Genomic DNA, 14005 nt, shown 5'->3' with positions numbered 1-14005 from the left:
GTCCATCAAAGCAAGGAATCATCCCCGCTCATGCCACCCCTTATATGTATATGTATATGTATATGTATATTATATATATATATATTTTTAAAGGTGGAAAAACCTATCAAAATTTTTATACTTTACTTAATTTTTTTTTTAAATTTCAAAACCACGTAATAAATTTAATAAAAAATACTAATAAATAGAAATAATATGTAACTTATTATTGTTTGTGTTATTAAATCCGACCCTTTTTTTGAACAATTCCAAAACACATAATGAGTATGACTTGAAAAAAATCATTTATTGTTTGTGTTGTTCAACGCTGCACGTGGAAGCATTCTTTGTGGTGTTAAACGCTAAACGTGGAAGTGGCATCCCTTCCATTTTAATACGATTGACATGTCTTATTTTGCAAATTTTTTAATTAACAGGGCGTTGTAAATGGGTCCATGCTTCAGCCTAATCGACGAGGCTACCTCTAGAGTCCGAATTGAATAACAGTCATGATGATAAGTAGCACTTGCGTTGGTAGTTTATCCCCTTGCCTTCCTTCGGTCGACTACATGCACCGGTCGGTGGCAAATGCCATTGTGCGAAAAACGATTCCTTTGAAGAGAACACATCAAATTTTTCTTCAGGATTATTGTGAATCTGAAGCTTGGCCTTCTTCAATTGGAGTAATTAGGAAGTTGTATTCCTGGAATAGTAGGAGGGATAAGGACCAGAAACCACATTGTCAAATGGGGTCGGCTAGCTCTTCTTCTGCCAAAAAGCCATTAGGCGATCTCCCAGGTGAGTAGTCAAATTTTGCCATCTCAGTATCAGTCATTGCCTTTTGAATTTCAGAAATTGATGATATAGGTGTTAAAAATTTGAAACAATGATTTGATTTGAATGAAGTTATTTAATAACACAAACCCATTTAAACCGATGCATCTCCCAAATTTTAATATTTGATGTGATTTAGCCATTTTTCTGAAGCCGAGATATGCTTCCTCGAGCTTGAGCTGCACATCAAACCTGTGTTTATATGGGTTTATGCAAGTGTCTATTGTCAATACACCCCATGCACCATCTAGATTTAGTGCAGCGTTACACGAGCACAAGTAAAATTGATAGATTACTTATCCCCATTTAGGATGTTGAGTGTACCTCATTTGCAGTTGCAGTGTTACACGGGCACATGAAGAGTTGATAGATTAGCTCATCCCCACTTTGGGAAGTGGAGTGTAAGTTTGTAACTCATTTCTCGCAATGAAAAGATGCTGTAAAGATCCAAGCCCTTCTTCTCAAATATATAGAGTATGGGTTTCTTGGAACATGCTACCTTTGGATTTTCATATTTGGTCTTTGCAATCTTGAGTTGAGTTTCCAGAATTTTTCCATAAAGAGAGTCAAAACCTTTTTCTGAAGCTCTGTGGGCACAGTCTATTTCCCAAGTCGATTCACAGAGTTTTAAGCAATTTCGATCTTTTTGACAGAAAAAGTACATGTTTCATAGTGAGAAATCTCTCGGACATTTTGAGGTTGTCTATGTTATGAAAGCTATGTTGCATGGGACAAAAGTTTTCCCAAATAGTAACAGGTTTCACAAAAGGTATCTTCAAAATTTCAGGAAATAGGGAAACATGGGTATTATATATTATTTTTTGAAATAGACAACTAATAAAATTACACGAAATAATAAAAGATAGGAAAAAGTACAGAAAATTATAGCCCGTACATAGCTGAGGGATGAAAACAAAATAACTGTCTTAACCGAGATATCATGGAATATTATGCATTCCATCTTCTTACAAGGGAAGGATTTATATTAAGCAAATGGTGTATGGAATTTGCTCTAAAACGTAGAGAAAAATATAATTTTCTTCTCTAGAAAACAAATTGAAGAGAAGAATCCAGCTATATGAAGACAAATTCTAGCTATACGAAGACAGTTTGGTCTTTTTGGGGTAAGGCTAAACAGCTTTTTCCGGAGCCGTGGGGAGTAGGAATGGAATTTGATGGCAAAATTGCTTGCCATGAGCCAGTTTGGTTGTCAAATATGGTTAAAAATTCCATGTACCCATCATCAAGATGAGTTAAAGTACTTAATACATATCATGAAGTTGTGGAAACCATCAATTTTGAATGGTGGATTTATTTTCTAGGGAGTGTTACCGCCCAAATTGTACGTAAATGGTCAAAGCCCCAATTCACCTCCATTCTCATACAGAATATCAGTTTCAGAGAGATTTCAGGTATCTTTCTCATCACGATGCCAAGTATTTCTTTCTTGGGATAAAGGTCAAATAATAGCATCCTCCAGATCCGTGACCATGTCATGCAAAACCCCATAGTCTACATCATTGCAGGCTTTAGGGTCAATGCTAGGATTGAATATTTTTGCTTTTTTAACAGTAACAGATAATTATATTAGCAAAATCTGTGCGAATACACAGCAGGTTTATATGTTAAATACTGAGTTTCAAAATTGCTTTGATTTCCTAGAGCTAGTCTAAAACTTTCTGGTCTGCAAGGCCGTAGTGCTGTTACATTTATCCAACCATATCTGAAGGGACAGAACTTTGCAGGCATAATAAAAATTTAGTAGCAAACTACAACACATAACTTTGAAAATTACTACATCGGTCATTTAGAATCACCAAATTTGCTATTGAGGCCACCGGGTTCAGGTTAGGTACAACGGCCCTTGGAGAAAGTGTCAAGTTTGTCAACGATGTTGGATCAATAACTGCATGTGGGCTATCCTGGAAGGCACCACAGAGACTTTACTTGTATAGGCGAAGGTCCTTTATCTCCTCACTCAATTGGTGAATTAGCTTCCTCTGCTCCAGCATAATGTCCATCATGGAGTTGAATTGAGCCATTAAACTGTCGATCCTTAGCTTATGGGTGGCAATTTCCAACTGTTCTTTTGACTCCACAAAGCTAGAGTTCTTTTCATCCCTATGGCGTTGAAATCCCATAATATGCATTGCAATTATCACCAGACTTGTATCCCCTATCACGACCTGAGGGAGAGGAGAGTTTCCTACTGGCCTTGTTCCATAGTCAAACTCGCCACCCTGGATAGAGAATATGCACCAAAATAATGCCGAAGCCTTGAAACAGATACACGTGCCAAATGATACTTTGAATGAAATAATACCTGAAATTTAGAGATGACACGCAAGCATGAATGCATAGGGAGTATAGTGACTAACCCACAACATACTTGTTTCCTTGCAGGATGAATTGAGTGTCATTGCCACCCGTGACTTGTCCTTCATTCACCACCAACTTCTCAGACTTGCAGGGGGGTTTAACTCTGCAGCATGATGAACAATAATGGTGGTTTTAATGCTTGGCCAAGCTTGCATGTCTGCACATCTCTCGACAACCTGCACCATGTTGTCCTGACTTCTCACCTCCATCATATTCCATTTAACCTTGCTCATGGTGAAGAGTATATCGTAGAACTTCATATAATCCCCATATGTCCAATCACTTGCGCTATATTCCTTGACGAGGGGCCGGGTTTTGCATGGTGTGTAATCCGGGGGGGGGGCTCAAACCATTAATATTCAAATGCATGTTAGGGGATCATAGCATCTAATAAGGTTCCATCCTCCTTCAACATTCTTGGCGCCATGTTGATGGCTAAGTTTGCCATTACATCTTCTTGATTATTCAATTCTCTTAACATGTGATACACATGGCATTCCTGGATAGTAGAGATAATGACCAAAAGTCTTTTGTAAAGACAATTTAACTTAAGATTATGTGGGGAAGTTTTTAAATTAAGGTGTCTGATTGTATTATGAGAGTCTTTAACAATAATTAGCTTTTAGGGGTTAAATTGCTTACCTAATTGGAGTCTTTGATAAAGAGCGCACATCTCATTTTGGTTATTAGATGCTTTTCCTAGGCTCCTCGAGAAGGTTGATTCTATTGGCCCTTCAGGGTTGAAAAGAAGTCCTCTCCCCCAACTCTTGCCACCCCTAGATTTTCTTTGAAGCCCCGTCGAAACTATTAAATTTGAGACTGTTCTATGTTGATTCAATTACTTTAGCCCAATTCAATTCTTCAATTAGCAATCTCTTATCAATAACTAGTATTTCCAATTAATCCACAGTAATTGAAAGGAGACAATCAACACATCAACAAGAGACACCAGAATTTCGGTCAATGACCAGGGAAAAATTCATTACGAGGAAAACCCTTTGCAATTCTTCTTCTATTAGATTGTCATAAAATGTTCAATAAAGAGTACAATGAGCCATTACAAAATCATCTAGCAAAATTAACCCAACAACATTCAGAAATATGTTCCTAGCATCAATCCAGATCAAAGTCAACTTGTCCTGCATTCTGTCAACTGCGGTTAAATGCCAATTTGTAACCTTAGAGCCCAAATATGGATGCGTGCGGATGAGACCTTCCAACCGCATGGATGAGCCTTCTAGCTTGCGGTTGTAGCCGAAAATTGCCTGTGTGCAACATGCAGTTGGAAACCAAAACCCTAAAACACGCACGAGCTTCAAACCTTGTAGTCTCGGACTTGCACGAACCACTTTCCTTCACCAACCCCAGACTTGTGCGAACCAATCAATGAAGAAGAAGAAGATGTTTGGTGATGTCCATTTTCCTGTTAGTGCCGACCTGATCAAATGTGACATTGTGGGCTTCAATTCAAAAATACGCTTTCCCTTGTCCAAATTGAGCGCTTCAATAGTCAAAATTGGTCCTCTCAAAAAGAGGAATCTTGTCCCATAGTTGCAATTTGTCACTGAGTTGCCAAATTAACGCTCCGTCTCAGCTAGGGAGAAATTCCAACTGCATCATGTAGTAATCATATGCATCCTGTCGACATATCATGTCCCATCTCTGCTCAACTCTATTTGTTGAAACATTCTCAAATCTAAAGAAGAAGAATCATCAGGGAGCTAAAACTACCACCCTCTCGAACAATGAGGAAGGTCCTATTGGACACTCTCACCTCATGTCTATGATAGTGGGGAAGGTCCTATTGGACACTCTCACCCCATGTCTATGACTGTGGGGAAGGTCCTATTGGACACTCTCACCCCAAGTCATCTCATCGAGCAATAGGTGAGATACAAATTACCAAGCAAGGATCACAACCATCCCATGATGTAATCAATGGGCGAGATACAACTTGCTATATAAGAGGTAAGGATCACATCCATCCTATTGCCTGCTGATCTTCCTAGCAATGACCCTCAAGAGTCATGTGGTAGAACACCTGCATCATAATCAGCTTGGGTGAGATACTCGACTTACCAAAGGTAAGGATCACACACCCCCAAGTACTCTCTCAACCCGTTGACCAGACGGGGAGCGTAATCCCAACAAGCCCAACTTGTGGGTATGATGCCAACTAGGGTATACTATGCATAGACCAAGATAGGGGAGCAACATCTCCAACCCTATGGGTAACTGATAGGGATAATTCCACATGCTGGGAGCTCAGATAGGGGGGAAGAGCTGGTCCAGTGTCCTCGATCAGCGATGCCTCTTATAAGGAGGGGTCACATTTATCAGTCTTAGCTGCTCTCTGAAGACCAAGAACTTCCCTTTCGACAAAGCCTTGGTGAGAATATCTGCAATTTGCTCTATGCACCATGTCTCGAATGAAATGATATCAGATCTCTATGTGCTTGGACTTGTCATGAAATACGAGATTCTTTGCTAGACGGATCCCACTCTTGTTGTTGCAATATATCACTGTAGTATCTAGGACCTGCTCAAATAGCTCTCCAAAGAGCTTTCTCAATTGAACTACTTCGCAGCTAGCCATGCTAGCGGCAATGTACTCTGCCTCGACGGTACTTAGTGCTACGGACTTTTGTTTCCTGCTCATCCAAGATATCATGGTAGATCCCAGGGTAAATCCCAGGGTAAAACAACATCCAAACATACTCTTCCTGTTGACAATGTTTCCTGCCCAGTCAACATCGGTATATCCATGAAGTCAAACATCTCCGATAGAATATCTCAGACCAAGGGTGATCGTCCCATGCAAATATCTCAAAATGTGTTTGGCAGCAATCCAATGTGCATGGAGAGGCTCGGTCATGAATTGACTCAACATGTTCATTGCATAGCATATGTCTGGACGAGTGTTCACTTGGAACATCAAAGCCCCAATCAACTGTCTATACTCGGATGGATTCGCCAAATTGGGTCCTGCAACTTCTCCACAACTTCTTGAAATTCATTTTCATTGGTGTGGGTAGGGACTTGCATTCTGTCATTCCAAATCTCTCCAACAACTTTACGACATATTTTCCTTGTGAAAGGAAAACCTCACCAAGCCACACCTCAAGGCCTAAAAAGTAGTGCATGAGTCCAAGGTCCTTTATCTCAACTTGAGAGGCTAACTCCCTCTTACATTTGATCATCAGGGGCTCACTACCTGTCAAGAATAGATGATCAACATATAAAACCAAAATCAACAACATACCTTGGACTACCTTGAAGTAGAGTTTGGGATCGTCATTGCTTCTTGTAAAGCCCAACTTCACCAAACTGTTTATGCAGGTGCAGTGTTGCACGAAGCGCCCCCCCCCCCACGGTTCCAAGCCCCGAAGCGCGTCCCGTACGGAAGCGCCTAGGAAGCTTGGCCGGAAGCGGCGCTTCGGCTTTTTTAGCCGCTTCCTGGAAATTTGGAAGCGTTGTATGGAAGCGCCGAAGCGCGCTTCGTACGGCGCTTCGGGCTTCGGAAGGGTGGCGCTTCGGAGGAGGAAGCGTACGCTTCCCCTATGCTTCCAGAAAAGCTTCCGGAAAAGCGTTTAGAAAATCGTTTTTTTCAATTTTTTTTTTTAATTTTAGGTGAGTTTGCTTATTGGGGGTGGGTCCACCTTGGGTTAGGGTGACGAATGAAGGCAAAAAAAAAATATAAATATAGCAGATGCTCCTTCATGGTAATGTTAAATTCTTAAAGTAAAAGTGACATTCTCATTTAATTTTCATTTTCATCCTTTTACTTAAATTTTTAACATTACCATGAAATGACTCAGGATGTTTGAGAGTGGTTCCAACCTCATTGGACTTCATATGGAGAAAATAGAATTTCATATCCTATTCAAAATTCAGCAGACTTAACAGTTTTCAGGAATTCAGGATCAATGGGATTGTGGCATTTCATTAGATTATATCAAGTATGAAGGTATGCGATTAGCATTTAATCAAGAGCACCAAGCCCTATATGTACCCTAGTGTTGGTAGTGTTAATTGTTGAACTCCTTTGTCACGCGGCACGCGGCACGCCCTTAGCAAAAAATTACCTTTCAATCAAGTCAAAATCATCGATCAAACATGTTAAGCTTTTCTACCATATTTTAAGTCTTGAATTAGGTAGTTTGATCAAAATTGGGCAATGTTGACTAATATCCCTAGACAATCGAGGTAGAGGCAAAGGCTAGACAAGAGGAGAAGAATCTAGATTCTAGATCATTAATGTACAATGGATGTTATATCTATCTTGATTTATGCAAAAATATGCATGTTTTCATGTCTTTTACAATTAATTTGGTATTTGGGATGTTTGTTTTGAGTATAAATGCAAAAAAATATAAAAATATATATATATATAGCAGACGCTGCTGCAGACGCTTCGCTTCCTAGATTTTTGGAAAATGACGCTTCGGCGTCCCCGCTTCCAAAAAACGCTTCCGCTTCGTGCAACATTGTGTGGGTGTACCATGCTCTGGGCACTTGCTTCAAACCATAGAATGCCTTCTTCAACCTGCAAACATGTGTCTTTCGATCCTCTTTTTCAAATCCATATGGTTGCTCAACGTACGCTTCTTCCTGTAACATGCCATGAAGGAATGCAGTCTTCAAGTCCATCTGATGAAGGGTCCATCCTTGACTTGAGACAAGGGAAACTATTGAATGAATGGTTGTATATCGAGCTACAAGTGCAAAGATGTCGTCATAATCTTCTCCCTCTTTTTGGGAGAATCCTCGACCACGAACCTTGCCTTATATTTCTCAATGCTACCATCGACTCCATGTTTGATCTTGAATAACCATTTTGAAGTCACCATAGATTTCCCCTTTGGTCTCGGCACAACATCCCATATGTCATTCTTCATAATTGATTCATATTCTTCGGCCATAACATCCTTCCAAACTTGTTCTTTCACGACTTTTGCAAAGGTGGGATGTTCAACTTGAATCACAGTGCTCATAGCTGCAACATATCCTTGGTACCTGCATGGCTTCTTGCTTTCTTAAATGATTGTCGAACGGGAACGCGTCTCTCATCATCCTGTAATGTGTCACGAAGCCAAAGTGGCCTCTTCCTAGTAGGAGGATCACATGGAGGAGTAGGGGTCCATGGGCTCCATGGGATCATCAACAATGTCTCTCTCAGATTCAGGCACAAAACGACCATCTAAAATATCCATATCATCATTCTTCTTCTCAGGAGGAGGAGGTGGAGGAATGTCCCTTGCTTTCCCAAGGGCAACATCTTCATTAAATGTTATATCCCTGCTAATTTCAACCTTCCTTTGACCAAGAATATATATTCTAAATGCTTTAGAATTTTCACAGTATCCAACAAACGTACCTTTTCTTCCTATGGCTTCCAACTTGTTTCTTTTGTCCTTTGACACATGAAAATATACGGGGCAGCCAAAGATATGGAGATGGTCAACATCGGGCTTGACACCTGTGAGCACTTCTTCGGGGGTCTTGTTGTCCAATGGTTGATGAGGCGTCCTGTGTTTAACATACACGACAACATTCATTGCTTCTCCCCAAAGGAACTTCGACAACTTTTGATCATGGAGCATGGCATGAGCGACTTCTACAATATACTTGTTCTTTCTTTCAACTGTTCCATTTTGTTCGGGAGTATAGGGCATAATCGTCTCTTTCTTGATACCTTCCTTTTTGCAAAAATTGATGAACTCATTTGAAATGTACTCTCCACCATTGTCAAACCTGAAGATCTTAATTTTCTTCCCTGTTTGATTTTCAACCAAAGCTTTGAACTCCTTGAACATTTCAAAGGCTTCATCCTTGTGCTTCAAATAATATATCCATGTCTTTCTTGAGAAATCATCAATGAAGGTGATGTAATAGAGATGGCCACCAGTATAATGTACGGGTATCCAACCACATATATCAGAATGAATGAGTTGGAGGATGTCATTTGTCTTGTTCTTGCTAGAGGGGAATGGCCTGTTGGCATTATGTTTCAAGTGTTGTCCTTGATGGCAACTCACTCAGAGGTTGGTACAGGTGCTCAGAGGTTGGTACAGGTGATGGCAACTTAATCAGAGGACAGATCTCAGTACAGCAGGACAAGAAAGAGATATACGCAGGTTCAGCAAGGAGAATCCGCGTGTACACGCAGGTTGGCTTCAGTAAAAGCGCGTACATGTGAAAACGTACCTTTGGTCAGTGGCAGTTAGTCCTTGGAAGTTGTGCCTATGGTTTTGGACCATGGTGTCTCGACGGACGTGTCGATCCCTAGTTTCGAGGTTGATGGTATTGTGTTACTATGGTTTTGGCTCTTGGTATTGAGCAAGGCCTAAGGCTATATAAGGAGAAGATCACTAGGCCAAAGAGTGGAAGTGTGAGTGATGAAGATCTGAGAAAGTGTGTGATCCAAGTGCTGGTTATGGGTTGGTGATCTGAACCAAGGTTTCACCCATGATGATGAATGATGGAACGAGATCTCAAGGCTTGGAATGATTATCTTCATATGGTTTGACTCTGGATAGACTAGATCTACTGACGCATGTTTATTATTATGATCTGGGTATGTTTTGATGTCTGATATAGCTGCAGAGTTTTAAGGTTGAATTTATAGATCTGTACGCGAGTTGGTTTTGGTAAAAGAGCGTATACACGCAGGTTGGGTTCATCCAAGTAGCGTATACAATGTGAAGTATGATATTTGAATATGGAGCTGGATCTGGTTGTTGCTATGATTGTCTGGTTATTGTTGATAGGGTTACAGTGATTCAGAATTGGGTGTTTCAGTGATTGATGATGCAGGTTGTACTACAATGATGATTGTCTTATGGATCTAGTATGAAAATGTATGAAACGTGGTCCCGGGTAGCTCGTAGGCCGGCACCTACGTACTGGTAAACATATCAGCCAGTACAAGAGCCAGGGGGGTGTAGCTCCCTTCCACTAGCAGCTGGAAAACGAGTAAAGAAGCATTCTGTAGGTAGGCACCTACGTACTAGTAAATGGATCGGCTAGTACAAGAGCTAAGAGGGTTGTAGCCCTCTGCAGGTTGTAGCCTGCGTGCTGGTAAAGGACTGCACCAGTACATTGTAAAAGAAGTTCTCATTAAAGAAGAAAGAGACAAATTGCAGCAGGTGGTTTTCACCCACATTGGGTTTCCACCTTATATCATGGTGTTCATGTGTGTGGCTTTTGTGTGATGATCTGTTCTGTTATACTGCACCTGTTTACTGTTAATATGCTTAATAATGTTCTGATGCATTTACTGAAGATAAGATTAACTGAATCATAAGATCTCTGGATATACGCTAGTTGCATTAGACACAGTCGCGTGTACACGCGGGTTCACTTAACTAAAGTCGCGTATATGTTTCTGAGTATGAAATTGAAAAGTTTTATCTGATCTGATAATACTGATTCACCCCCCCTCTCAGTATTATTTCCAACATGGCCCCCTTGTCTTCTTTTCACTGGCATAACCTGGACATTGAAGAGACCAATTTCTTCAAATTTGGAAGAGCATCATAATGGAGATGGGCCAATCTTCTGTGCCATAGCTCGTTTAGATGATTAGTATCATAGACCAATGCTAGAAGAGGTCTACTAGTGACTCTGTAGAGTTTTTCAAATCTTGATCCCAATGTAAATGCATCTCTCATAGATGATCCAACAAGCCAAGTAAGAACCTTTCTCTCGATGAAGGCAACCCTCATCACTTTGTCTTGCAAAGCAGATATTGATACTAAATTTTTCTTCAATCCCGACAGATACATCACATCATGGAGCAAAACAGATTCCCCGGAATCCAAATGAACTTTGACGGGCCCAAAACCTTTAACGGAATGAGTGGAGTTGTCTCCAAGAATGATTTTCAAATTTGACTCCCTCTCTACCAAATTAGAGAGAACTTCATTATACTCAGAGAAATGATGAGTGGCCCCACTATCAACCAACCAACTATCCCATGAATCCGAAGGAGAGGAACTAGTGAGTGCAAAAATAAGAATATATTCAGATTGATTTGCAACATTACTTTCATACCTAGAATATCTTGACTTCTTTTGAGGACGATGATCTTCTTCATGATCACTTGGAGCATCTCTTCTTCTTCTTTCATCTCTTCCATTGCGATCATTTCTTTAGTCATCTCTTCTTCTTTGATTATTAAACCTGTTGTTGTTGCTTCTAGTGTTGTAATGTGGACCATTGTTCTTCTCGGGGCAATCTCGAGCATAATGGCCTTTCTTATGACAATTGTAGCATTCAATGTGCGATGATTCCTTGACTCTTCCATTCCTTATATTTGAATTTCGAGGAGGAGGCTTTCTTGAACTTGATGGACCTCCTTTTCCTTTCTTTTTCTTGTCATGAGTGACAAATGCAACAGACCCTCCTTCTTCATGCTTTTGTATCCTACCCCTTGATATCATCCTTGATTCTTCTTGAGTGAGCTTTCCAACAATCTCATCAAATGATGAAAAACTGTTGTTATTTCTTATAGTGGTAATGAAGGTTTCCCAAATAGGAGGGAGACCTCTAAGGGTTACAATCACCAATTCCCTGTCATGCACAATTTCCCCAACTCTTTGCAATTGGTCTTTAAGACGAGATATCTTCATAATGTAGGATTGCACAGACTCTCGTTTGTTCATCTTCATATCTTTGAGTTGATCTTTCAAGGAGATGATTGCATTCAATTTGTTGCCTTCATACATGACAACTAGCTTATCATACACGTCCTTAGACTTCTTCAAATTTCCAACATATGCAAGTAAATTATCTTGTAAACCATCAACTATAATTTTCTTAGCTTTTAACTCACCTTTCTTGTGCTTGTTCTTGGCAGTAACAAAAGCATTTTTCGAAGGCTCAAGTACTTTTCGTTGAATGAATTCCAAAACATCATTGTTTTCAGCTATGATCTCCAGCCTAATTTTCCGTGCAACAAAGTTAGATGAGTCACCCAACTTCTCATGTTCTTTTAAGAAAGAAGAAGACATCTTGACTTGATTAGATAGGCTCCTTCAACTTTCTAAAGATGATTGCTTCAATTCTTGTCTCCTTTTAGGCTTGTCCTTCACCTTAGCTTTGATACCATGTTAAATTTCAGACTATTCTATGCTGATTCAATTAGTTTAGCCCAATTCAATTCTTCAATTAGCAATCTTTCATCAATAATTAGTATTTCCAATTCATCAACAATAATTGAAGATAGAATAGTAAATGCAATGACAAAGGAGACAATCAACACATCAACAAGAGACACCGGAATTATAGTCAATGACTAGGGAAAAACCAACTACGAGAAAAACCCTTTGCAAATCTTCTCTATTAGATTGTCATAAAATGTTCAACGGAGAGTACAATGAGCCAATACAAAATCATCCATCAAAATTAACCCAACAACATTCAGAAATATGTTCCCAGCATCAATCCAGATCAAAGTCAACTTGTCCTGCCTTCGGTCAACTATGGTTAAATGGAAATTTGTAACCTTAGAGCCCAAAGAAGGATGTGTGCAATTGAGACTTTCCAACCACACGGATGAGCCTGCTAGCTTGCGGTTGTAGCCGAAAATTCCCTGTGTGCAGCTTGCGGTTAGAAACCAAAACCCTAGAACATGTGCGAGCTTCGGACCCTGTAATCTTGGACATGTACGAACCACTTATCTCAACCCAGTCTCAGACCTGTGCGCACTGCGAACCAATCAATGAATAAGAAGAAGAAGATGCTCGGTGATGTCCAAATGAGCTTGAGGTCACTTGTATTTATAGGCTTCCAAGGGTGTCCATTTTCCTGTTAGGGCCACCTTGATCAAATGTGACATTGTGGGCTTCAATTCAAAAATAAGCTTTCCCTTGTCCAAATTGATTGCTTCAATAGTCAAAATTGGTCCTCTTGAAAAGAGGAACCTCATCCCATGGTTGGAATTTGTCACTGAGCTACCAAATTAACAGAAACATAGAAAAGTGTTTTTAGAGGAGATCCAATCTTTGAATTTCTCTTTATTGAGTGATAGCTGGTATTTTTTCTTTCCGCTTGTTGAGGAGGGAATACACTGTTGTATATTAAATTGAGAACACCACTTCTTCATCGAGGTCTAGCGATTGAGGCTTGTATAACTGGAAAATTTTTGTTCTCATTTATTCTGCCAACATGGACAACACTCTTCTTGCTACCACCTCAGGCTTGGTGGCGATGTCCTGAAAAATCACCATGTTCCCTGAAAGCCATATCTTCAGGTAAACAAATTTGGGAAGTGCCATGCAAATTTGCATAAAATTGGCTTTCCATTTAAATAATTTAAATAATGTTGGTTCCACGAATCAAAGAGTTGGATAGAAGAGTCTGACCATACTACTCCGTGCCCCATCTCCTTCACCATTATCAATGTACCCATGAAGTGTAGATCAATTGGTTTGTGTGGGGTTTAGTCCCCATCAGGCCATTGGTTCAAATCTCTTGAGGGTGGGAGCCACCTGTGGGGAATAACTAAGCCTTTCACAATCATGATGAAGGAGATGGTGATAATGGGTATGCACCATTCCTGTTATCCCTAGTGATTAATAATCTCATATTGCATAACTATATTCTTGACTCAAGTGCCTCAGCATATGTCATGCCTGAAAGAGTCATGAGCCAGTTGGCAATGCAAATTAGTAGGCCATATAGGAATGTTTGTGGTTTTGATTCAAAGTCTATCCCTGTGTGTGGTCTAATAAAGGACGTGATGGCCTCATTGGTTGCTAACAAAGACATTTATGTGCTAATTGATATTGTAGTCATTCGTGTTCTGAAT

General features: G+C 40.0%; 1 protein-coding gene across 1 annotated transcript in view; it reads left to right on the top strand.

Moving 5' to 3' along the window:
- Nucleotides 1-395: 395 nt before the first annotated feature.
- The window catches only part of MSRB1 (methionine sulfoxide reductase B 1), an 84761-nt gene continuing 71151 nt past the window's right edge, over nucleotides 396-14005 (top strand). The window contains exon 1 of the mRNA XM_089404484.1: nucleotides 396-777. Coding sequence (XP_089260610.1) covers nucleotides 489-777 — 289 coding nt within the window. The 5' untranslated portion in view covers nucleotides 396-488. The remainder of the gene's footprint in view (nucleotides 778-14005) is intronic.

This window comes from Pinus tabuliformis, chromosome 2_2 (assembly GCF_031772625.1).
Source record: "Pinus tabuliformis cultivar Carrire ecotype Pingquan chromosome 2_2, CPIR1, whole genome shotgun sequence".
Lineage (NCBI taxonomy): Eukaryota > Viridiplantae > Streptophyta > Pinopsida > Pinales > Pinaceae > Pinus > Pinus tabuliformis.
The sequence above is the reverse complement of the archived record's forward strand: the minus strand, read 5'-3'. Positions and strand labels throughout refer to the sequence as shown.